At 32.9% G+C, this 11,017-nt stretch overlaps 1 protein-coding gene across 20 annotated transcripts in view; it reads left to right on the forward strand.

Moving 5' to 3' along the window:
* The window catches only part of LCORL (ligand dependent nuclear receptor corepressor like), a 120,273-nt gene that overhangs the window by 85,784 nt on the left and 23,472 nt on the right, over window positions 1-11,017 (forward strand). For 13 of the 20 annotated variants that reach the window (XM_039838104.1, XM_039838108.1, XM_039838100.1 and 10 more), the window contains one exon: window positions 4,166-4,259. The exons of 1 other annotated variant lie outside the window; for it this stretch is intronic. In XM_039838104.1, the coding sequence (XP_039694038.1) occupies window positions 4,166-4,259 (94 nt within the window). Of the gene's footprint in view, window positions 1-4,165; window positions 4,260-5,587; window positions 9,705-11,017 lie in introns of those variants that run through there. 6 more of the 20 variants (XM_039838113.1, XM_039838114.1, XM_039838102.1 and 3 more) reach the window with 3 other exon arrangements.

The raw sequence follows: 11,017 nt of genomic DNA on the forward strand, positions 1-11,017 counted from the left end.
TATCTATTTATGCATCTGTAAGGATAATAGTTTTGTGTGCTTTTAAAATTTATGTAAATGCATACAAAAATGCACTCTTGTTAATTAACTGACTCCTGTAACTTGCTTTTTTTTTTTTTTGCTCATTTGATTAGCAAAAATCAAAAATCTCTACAATACCGAATGTTGTCAAAGATATGGGAAATTTGGTAATATCTACTGAATTTCAAATATACATAACCCTGTTGTCTGGCGTTTATACTTCTAGGTACATAATCTTAGAAAAATTCTCATATATGAACACAAGAAAATATTTGGAAGGATTTTTATTTCACAATTGTTTGTAATTGTGAAAAACTAAAACAACCTAGGTATCTGCCAATAGGTGAATGAATGGTAAATTTCTGTCTCTCCTTTTCTCTGTCTTCTACTCATTCTATATTACCCTAGAGCGTTTAGCTTAATAAGGATTTAGTTTATATCTATCGAGTTAATGATTAGTACTTTGGAAATGTATACACAAAACCCATCTAATTGTGATATGATAGCTCCTGCTGATAGTTGGAGTCACACTCAGCTGGATATAGATCATCAGCAGGAGCAAGAAAATGCCCTTCACCCCTAATTTCAGATCTTCCTTTTTCTCAGTCCTCTTTTCTAAGCTTATCTGTCTCCTTCTCTTACTGTTTTTGCTTTTCTAATTTGGACAGTCCTAGGGATAACTCTATGATTTTTCTAGTGCTTGAGCTGTAAAAAGGGAATCATGATATCAGCAAAATACAAAAAAAAAAGTATAGATAATACTGCTAACAAAAAGTGAGATTTTCTATAGATAAGTAAAATTTATCTAAAAATATTTTTTATATTTTTATTTCTTGTATGTGTTTTCATGTTTCTTGTATTCGCTACATAAATGTTCAGTGATTAAAGAATTTTACCGTGTGATAGAAATATGCTGAAGGACTATATTTTCCATTTTCACTAAATAACAGACAATAATGTGTTACTTAAGTTAGCAAATACTTTTAGAGCAAAATTTTTAACATGGGTAGCCTAGATTGGTATGGAAAAAAAGATAAAAGCATTTCTGACTTTGGTCACTGTTTAGAGTTCCTAAAGAAGAGTAATGAGGAGTTATAGGCCTGATTTGGGTAGCTCTCTTAAAGGTGGAACAGGGCTTATTCTCAAGCTCATCCTCCAGATTAAAATTAGTTATAAGCGGGGCTGTGTGTGGCTGTCAACCCAGCAATCAAGGAGTGACCCAAAAAGGACAAGAATACCTTTATTGCCCTAGCTAGGGAGCTATAGCCTAGTTTGCATAGTTAATGTAACACAGAGAGAAGGGGTTCCTGTACCTCGTATTTCTTGTTTGTGGAATAATTAACTTTAAATCGACCATATCAAAAGTCTTCGAAAACTTTAGAGTTGGAGATTTTTCATTACTTTATTTTGTAACATTGATTAGGAATAACAGACTTATAGAAAGTGTATTTTACATGCTACCAGCTACATAAAACATGAGCAAAGTCCAAACTAGTGAATTGAATGATAAATCTGAATATGGATTAGGTAGTCATGATTTTTTAAAGAAGATAGTCTTACAAGGTCTTGAAATAGTAAAATTTTAATTGCTGAAGAATAGAAATGAGATTATAAAAGAGAAGACATTTCTTTCTTCTTTTAATAGGTTATAGCACTTCACTGTTGTTTATGAAATACAAATGAAAACGTCAAGATCTCTGATTGTGAGGCATTCAGTCTCATGAAGGAAAAAGATATGTGAATCAAGAATTCCATGAGAGTATCATAGTATTTTAGAATACTATTGACTCAAAGGAGGCAGTAATTAGCCTCCACTTGGGGGGATCTCAGTCTTTAGAGATGCGTAGGAGTTTAACAAGTTAAAAAGGTAGAAAGAGCATTCTAGGCAGAGGGAACCATGCGCTGCATTTTGAGAGACCTGACACGACACCACATAGCATGTTTGAGGAACTACAAGTGGTTACACGGGAAGCGTCAGATGGAGACCAAGCATAAAATTGGGTAGGATGGATAAACTAGGGCAGGATACTTCATTTAACAACTTTTTAAGGTACGATGCACCATATACTTTGTTTGCCTGTCCATTATCCCCTTTTACCCTTTTAATCTAGGCATTCTAACCTCTAGCCATACTGAATTTCTTCTGATTCTTCAAAAATCTCTTCAGCAAATAATTATTGAACACTTATTATGTACCAGGCACTATTCTAGGCAGTAAGGATACATCAATGAATAAAATCGATGTGGTCTCTGCCTTTGCATAGCTTAGAGTCTGGTGGCTAATTCCAGTAAGTATCTAAGCAGCTAGAATACAGCCTGCCGAATGCTAAATAATATAGGTGAGTGTTACAGGTATAGGAACCTAGAATAAGAACAAGTCGAAGTTATATCCTGAGTGATTGAATGATGAATAAGATTTAGTGAGAATTAGCATGAGTGTGGGATAGAGGAAGAGCAGATAAGGAGTCTTCTAGGCAGAGGAAACGACCCGAAGGTGCAGATGAAAGCTCAGAGATGAGAAACAGGATAGCACTTTCCCAACAGGTTTTTCTGCTCCACGTTTAGCCCTTTGCAGTCCATTCTCCCCACAGTAGGTTGACGCTTTAAAAACAAAATTATGTCAGCCTTATTTTCAGAATTCTCCAGTGGTTTCCTGTCTCTCTACGAGGCCCAATGCGATCTGCCTCCCTGCACCATTTCTTCTCTCGTCTCACTCAGCCTGGCCTCTCTGCTGCTCCTCACACACTCCTGACAGGATTTCACATCACAGCCTTTGCACAAACTGGCTTCTGGAAGCCCCCAGATAATGTTTGTTGGGTACCCTCACTTTGTTCAGCACTCTGTTCGGGTCACAGATCGGTACTGATAACACCCAATAAAATAGCAGCCTCCTCAGCCTTCCCTCCTCACTGTCAGCTTACTCTGCTTTACTTTTCTTAAGTAGAACTTTTCATCAGCCTGAAATGTGTTTGGTGGTGGTACTGTACAGATTACCTCACTAGATCCTAAGCACCATGAGAATAGGTTCTCTGTGTGCCTTTTTTACTGCTGCTCTCCAAATTCTTAAAATAGCGATTTGCACATAGTGAACATACAACGAAATTGTCATTGAATTATACATAGTAGGTTACGAGTGGGATGTTTTCTTTCAGTTTTTCGTCTGCATCTTTCCAGGGCATGTAAGTGTTAAGTAGATTTATATGGTAATAGTAAAACCAGTTGAATTTTTTAAAACCCCGTTGTATTTTTGAGTACATTTTTAAGCGTGTGTTTTCTTATAATGATTCTTATAGCTTAAGTTTTCAGTTTTTAGCTGTCAGTAAAGATATATCAATAGTATTATTGCCTGTTTTAAATTCATAGTTTTACTTTTATTTTTGATTCTGAAGTGTGTCAGATTGACAATGTCTGAAATGTTGAAATTTTTTAATTCAATATAGCAGTAATAAAAATAACATTTTAATAAATACGTAATCAGCTGTTTTCTAGCAAATTATTTTTCCTAAAGTGTTATATCGTTACAAGTTATATCTTCAATCACAGATATAACAATATATTACATAGGCAGTGATTCAACTCTTGTACATTTCAGTTATTCAAAATAGTAAAATTTTACACTGTGAGTTCTAAAAATACATTGGTTATACATAGTCACAGTTTACTTAAAATATATATTCCACATATTGTTGGTCCTAATATGTGCTAATTATTGTTCTCTATTCATTATCATATTTTCTATGCTTTGTGTTTTGTGCAACTTACATCATTTCTACTTTCCCCGAGCATCATCTGGGCAGCCCTGAATAGAAGACAGTCATGGGTGAGCGGCCAAATGGCTGTTCATTGCAAAACCATGGGAAAGGTGACCAGGGTTGATTTTAAACAGGTTTTATATCATAGCCTGTTTGTTTTCTCATGTCACTTGGCAGTATCAGCTCCTCCTCTGTTCTTTTTTCCTATGTAGTGTCTTCCCAGTCATGTCCTGTTGCTGAAGCCACACAATGAGATGGTAATGGCCACATATGAAACACAAGTGTTAATATTTAGGTCATGAGATAGTAGATCAGCAAAATATGAAATGTTAAAATGTAAGGATTACCTATCTTTCACAAATATAAAGTTTTTTCTCTTGCAAAAATTATAGGGGATGGAGTGTTAGATCTCTCTACAAAGAAAACCAGCATAAAATCTGAAGAGTCATCCATATGTGATCCTTCTTCTGAAAATTCATTGGCTGGGTAAGCAATATCTAGGAAATATAATTTAACATTAATATAAAATTATCTCTGCAGAGAACTCCTAATACTGCTCTGAGTAGATTGACATATAGTTTTCCTCCAGAATTTTTGTCACTCATAAGTGTGTGTCTCTCATACCTTCCATTTGTCTTTTCTCTTTCTTTTTTATTCTTTCTGTTAAAGAAAAGTTATCAGAACAATCACCAAACTTTAGTTCATGTTACTAAAATGAACTACCAATTTAACCATAGACTACAAACTAAGAAGCAGGACGAGTAATGAGAATTTTAAATTCAATATTCAGGAGGCAATTTTAAGGGAAATATGTAATTTCACTATTTAATTTTTTTAAAACAACACATTTTAAAAGTACTATACTTACTAATTCTTATAGTGTTTATATTTTTCCATTGTGCTTTAGGTGTGGTGGCAGACTAATTAATATATCTAGTAATCACCACAAAGAGTCCTTTCATGCTTTGATTGAAAGCTGTCATTAAATTAATTTAATAAACAATTATAGCGAAATGCTGTTCTGTTGGATTTTTGAATTTTTTTTTGTAACTTTTGCATCTTCCTATTAACAAACTACTCAGGAAGCTTTTTTTTTTTTTTTTTTTAATCACATTTAAATCCTGGATGTAGAGTGTAATTTGTTTCAACCAAAGCCGTAGTAGCTTTTGAGTCCTGAGGTACAGTAAGCTTTCTGTTCTAGAAACTTCAAAATTACAATATACATTTGAAATAGAAATAACATAATATCTAAAATTATTTTACCCAAATATAACTACCTACTCGTTTCAAATTGTAAGTTTTTGTCTAGAGAAGAAATGGTCTTGTGGAAATATGGAGTGTTTGTGTTTGGAAATATTTTTGCTGCTACAAATTTCCTTGAAAGGGGTTGACTCTTTTATTACTTGTTTAGCGGTAACGTCACGTTTCTACTAACAAAAACTCCTTTAGGATTTGGGTATTTTTTTTTATAATGGAACTCTAATTGTACAAATAAAAATTATAAGTGTTGCTCTGCAAGCATCTGTCAGAGGAATAGCAACATCATGAGAATATTTTTTCCAATACTGAGTTAGGATTTTATGTTCTCGGAAGGTCTGCCTGTTGAGGCCACCGTATGATTGACACACTGTCCTACGAGGACTGTAGCGTTTGCTTTGATAAGGAGTAACTACTACATCTCACAGACTTAAAAGAGTATAAGCAGTGATGTTACCTAAGCAAGGAGTATAATAAAGGAGTGGACCCTCCCCTTCCATAGCTGTGTGAGAGTCTCTCATGCATCAGTTTACCATCGTTTCATTCCATCCATCCAGGAGACTACACAGAAACAGAGAGGACTATGTGGAAAGAAGTGCTGAGTTTGCAGATGGTTTGCTCTCAAAAGCTTTGAAAGACATTCAGTCTGGAGCACTGGACATAAATAAAGCAGGCATACTTTATGGCATACCTCAAAAAACTTTACTTCTCCACTTAGAAGCCTTACCAGCAGGGAAGCCTGCATCTTTTAAAAACAAAACTCGAGATTTCAATGATAGTTACTCATATAAAGACAGTAAAGAAACTTGTGCAGTGCTGCAAAAAGTAGCCTTGTGGGCAAGAGCTCAAGCAGAGCGCACAGAAAAAAGTAAACTTAATCTACTTGAAACCTCAGAATTAAAATTCCCAACAGCTTCCAGTTACCTCCATCAGTTAACTCTACAGAAAATGGTTACTCAGTTTAAAGAAAAAAACGAAAGCCTACAGTTTGAAACTTCACATCCTACTGTACAGTTAAAAATTCCTCAGCTCCGAGTAAGTTCTGTTTCAAAACAACAACCTGATGGTCCTGGTCTGCTGGATGTTATGTATCAAGTTTCCAAAACCTCTCCAGTCCTGGAAGGATCAGCTCTCCAAAAACTGAAAAACATACTCCCTAAACAGAACAAAATAGAATGTTCTGGGCCCGTAACTCACTCAAGTGTTGACTCTTATTTTCTACATGGGGACCTCTCTCCTTTGTGTCTTAATTCTAAAAATGGAACAGTTGACGGAACCTCTGAAAATGCTGAAGATGGATTGGATCGAAAAGATAATAAGCAGCCCAGGAAAAAACGTGGCCGTTATCGGCAATATGATCATGAAATAATGGAAGAGGCTATCGCAATGGTAATGAGTGGAAAAATGAGTGTTTCCAAAGCACAAGGAATCTATGGGGTACCTCACAGCACTTTAGAATACAAGGTAAAAGAACGATCTGGAACACTGAAGACTCCTCCGAAGAAGAAACTCCGATTACCAGACACTGGGTTTTATAACATGACAGATTCAGGGACTGGCAGCTGCAAGAACAGCAGCAAGCCTGTGTAGATTACTTCTTAGGAAAATCGTTTGTGTGTACGTATGTGCGTGCGTGTGCGTGTGTGTGTGTTTGCGTGCGTATGTGCACAGGTGTGTATTTGTGTGTCTGTATACACACATGTGGGAATTACAGATGCTCACTCTGACAGGAGACATGAAATTTTACAGTTCAAAAACCACTTACATGCCTTTTGAAAAAGTTTTATTCAGGGTTTTCACTGTGGACAGAATTATATAGTTGCTTACTTAATTCTGATAGTTTGTATTTAATCCTTGTATAAATAGGTGAAAAAGATTCAGGTTTTCTTTAGTAGTCAATAGCATAAAGCATTGTGGGAAAACAAGTAATTGTCAAGTGAAACATTTTTATTGGTGAAAGACCACTCCAGCCATTCAGTTGAACCATCTTATAATGGAAATATATTAAAAGTTCGTAAACATTTCAGCGTAACATACTTACAGCTACTGTAAGTACGTCAAACAACCAATCAGAGTTTAAATAGACAGCTATCTCCATACTAAGAAAAATTAATGTATACAGTATTAGTACACTATAGTGCATTCTATGAAATATGAAATGCACTCAAGTGCATCCACCAGGAATAGGAAAGAAAACCTTAAATGATATATATAATGAAATTTAATATTTATCATTTAATAGTTGATTTAGCAGGAAGTTGGGGTTTATAAGGTATGTACTTTTAAAAAAACTGACACATATTTAACCCCAGCAGCTATAGAATCCTTTAATATAAGATGGAATACTACTAAGAACAAAAAGTAATTTAAATTTAATTATTAAAATAATTTAATTCTGTTTTTCATTTGAAAAATAAGCTAATGTGTAAGGTTAGAAAAGAAAGTTGGAATGCAACTTAGAGCATGTTTTTAATGTGCACAGAAAAAGCTTGAGAATGATAATTTTGGTTTAAATGTGCTGGTTAGTTGATGTTATGACTACTTTAAATTTTAAGGATTGTGACACACTCCTACTATTGAAAAACCTCAGTGTAACTTTAATATATTTGCTGCTGTGACATTTCAAAACATTTTCAGTTTATCAAAATGAATTACAGATTTCATTTTGGTGGGCGAAACATTATCATTTTGCTAATAACCAAATTTTGCAGTTTGTTCAGGGTCTTGAATAGATTTACAGATATTTAACACTGAAGCTGTTTTGAACTTTCAGTAATGTAAACTCTCTACTAATTGGGTAGTTAGCTGGGCAGTGCATTTTAACTTTTACTAGACTCATAAGAAAGACCAGTAATTTTTATATAGCAGTTTTAAAATGTGGTTCAGAGTATCCATGTTGGATTTATGGAGTATGCAGTTTTAGTAGTAAAATGTTATAAAGCATGTGCCTCCATATAACGAACGGGGATTTGCTTCACATATTCAAAATTCTCTGAGTACCCTTTTTCTGTTAAAATTCAGGTTCCGATCATTTATCTAAGCCAGTTTTCCTAAGTCCAAAAAGGAATACTTAAAGCTGAATTAAAAAAAATAAGTGCACCTTGTCAAATACTTGTGTTTTGACACTTGTGTTTGTGTGTATCTAATAATTACATATACGTGTAATACTAAAGAGATTTCCAGCTATTACATTTAAAAACTGCTTACGTATGTTTAAAGAAACTGAAGAGTGGGAGATTACACAACCAAGCGGTTATTTGTTCTCTTAGATATATACTGAACCCTCTTCAGCTGTTAATGTTACCTACATGCTAGAGTATGAATCCTCTTGCTCTTTTTTTTTTCCCCCCGCAAGAAAGTATACATGATAGATTGCAAAACAGCAGATGTCAGGGTCATCTTTCTTTTTAAAGAATTAAGCCATATTTTGTGAGGGCCAGAACTTGGATTATTTAATATATTTCCCCTCCCCCTCCTATTGAAAAACAAAGTTAAAGTAAATATTTCAACACAATTTTATTGACCTCTTTATACAGAATTTTACTTGCAAAAATTTGGGGGCTTGAATGCATTACATAATATTTATATTATATTGAGCTTTTTTATTCCTCACACTATATTTACATTAATAAATTGATTGAGAAGTTTATAGTAAAGGGATACTTACAGAACTCTTTTATATCATTTAAAAGATGACCTGACCAAAAACTTTACAGGATTCATAAAATCAGGGATCATTTTGCTATTGACTTCACAGTGATCAGTAGTTTTATAGGTAATATTATAGTTAATTTGCAGCATTTTAGTACTTGTATTATTTATTTTTGGTCAGAAATAGTAAATTAAATATTTTTTGATAGTTTATAGGTAATGATCAACCCATAACTTTTAAAAGAAACAAAATGTTTCTAATTATTGAGTTAACTTTTGATTATACAAACTAGGAAAGGCAGGGAAATTTATGGATTCCCCTTCTCCCCAGCGATTCTATTAAGATGTTCTTTATGTTAAACTTTCAGAGTACTTTATAAATTTAGTTACCAGTTACTATTTATCAATTGACAATTTTCTGAAATATCCAGTTTCAGCAGACTTTTGATGAAGATGAAAGCAACCCTTATGTGCTTTCTACTTATTTGAATGTTCCTCAAGTATTTTATATTTAAAAAAAAAAAAAGAAGGAAAAGAAAAAAACAGTGCCTCTGTTTTTAGAAAACTACTGCTCAGTAAAGTTGTTTAAACCATTTCTGGTAGCTAATGACAATTTTATATTAAATTGTATACTAACTTTAGTGAGACTGATTTTTTTAGTTGTTTACAGTACAAATACTTGTATTTGTTTTTTAATTGCAGTATTTTCATTGTCGCAGTAATTTAGTAAAACTCTGTGGCTGCCTTGATTTTGACAGATTTTGTTAATATAAACTGATTGTTAGGCAATTAGTTATATTTATGCATAAATCAATTGCACTATAATTCATGAATTATTTATTACAATATTTTCTAATGAATTCATGTATCTGTCTTGTGTTGTAAATGTACTGTAATTCTGTTCCTACTTTGTGTTGTTATATATCTAAATCTGATTGTATGAATTTTAATTGTTCAGTTAACGTGTTTCTAGGTTGTAATTTGTAGTAAAGCACTTCAATGCTTTTGCACTTAAATTTACAACACTGTTGGTGTGTGATTGATTTACTCATTCAGTAAAAGAAAAAAAAGAAAAGCAAAGAAAAAAACTGACTACACTGACTTCTTTGATTCACTCTAGAAAGCAGTTTTAATATTAAATATTAGAAATTGACTTTCTCCAAAGAACTATTTCAACAACAAAACTTGTAATGGGCAAAACGGATAGTGACATGCAAAACAAACAGCAGGATGCTTTGGTCTATAAATCAAACAGGAAAAAGTTAGGAAAAAATTTTAGCATTAAAAACAAGAGAGCTATAAAAGATACAATCTTAAAATTTTTAATCACTTAGCAATAAATTCTAGATTGGAGACATATGTATTCAGCTATTATTTACTCATATATTAGGTTTTTCTTTGAGATTCTAACATGCAAGAAATATGGAACAGAAAAAATTTGAAGCCAAATAAGCAAATTGTAGAATTTTATAATTTGAGAACTTAGTTATCTAATATCTGATATATGTATGTCTGAATATCTAAACGGGAACTTTATTAAGCTCTTTTCATATAGCATTAGATGGAAATTACTGGCCACTGTGGTATTTTTGAAATTCCATTATTAGTAGTAAACTGAGTAAAAAACTTTTAATATATGGATTTTTTTAGAATGTCAGAAGAGAGAAGAATTATTGTTGGTTTTCAGAATAGTTAACCCTAGTCGTCAGTTTTTATTATTTCTAAATTTTACTAACAGAAAAAAGAGACATTTGAACATTTCAGGCACTGTTACAAAAGCTTATTAATCTTTAAAATACAGCGTAGTGTATTTTCCTGAGAAACATGTAAAATCTCTTTAACTGTTTAGTCAGATATGTTAAATAGGCTATAATGTAACTTTAAAGAAACTGTTGAAGTACATTTATCAGAACTCTTTTGGATTCTCTTTTGCTTATGTGAAAATTATAATTTTTAATTTGGAAAAGAGCATAATTTCACTTGTATCTTTATATTTGATAGTTAACATTTCCTCCTGCCTTTGTTCCCTACATATATATTTTTTAATGATCTAATATTGAATCTTGGGAGTCGTTTCCATCATTTTATACTCCCAACCATAATAAAATTTACAAAAAAATTATTTTCAAAAGGAAAGGATCCTGGGGTCATGTTCTCTCTTTGTCTAGAGGTGGCAGTGGACTTTAGAAGTTTTATTGTAATTTCTTATCTCTCTTCACTTTGATAGCTACTGTATGTCAAATCACATGCTGGTTTTAGTGAAATATCGGTTGAATCGAGTAAAGTTATCTTTTTCTAGAAAAATTTTGACCTAATATTCAAAATTTGCTTTGGAA

Source organism: Pteropus medius, unplaced genomic scaffold, assembly GCF_902729225.1.
Source record: "Pteropus medius unplaced genomic scaffold, Ma_sr-lr_union100, whole genome shotgun sequence".
Taxonomy (NCBI): Eukaryota; Metazoa; Chordata; class Mammalia; order Chiroptera; family Pteropodidae; genus Pteropus; species Pteropus medius.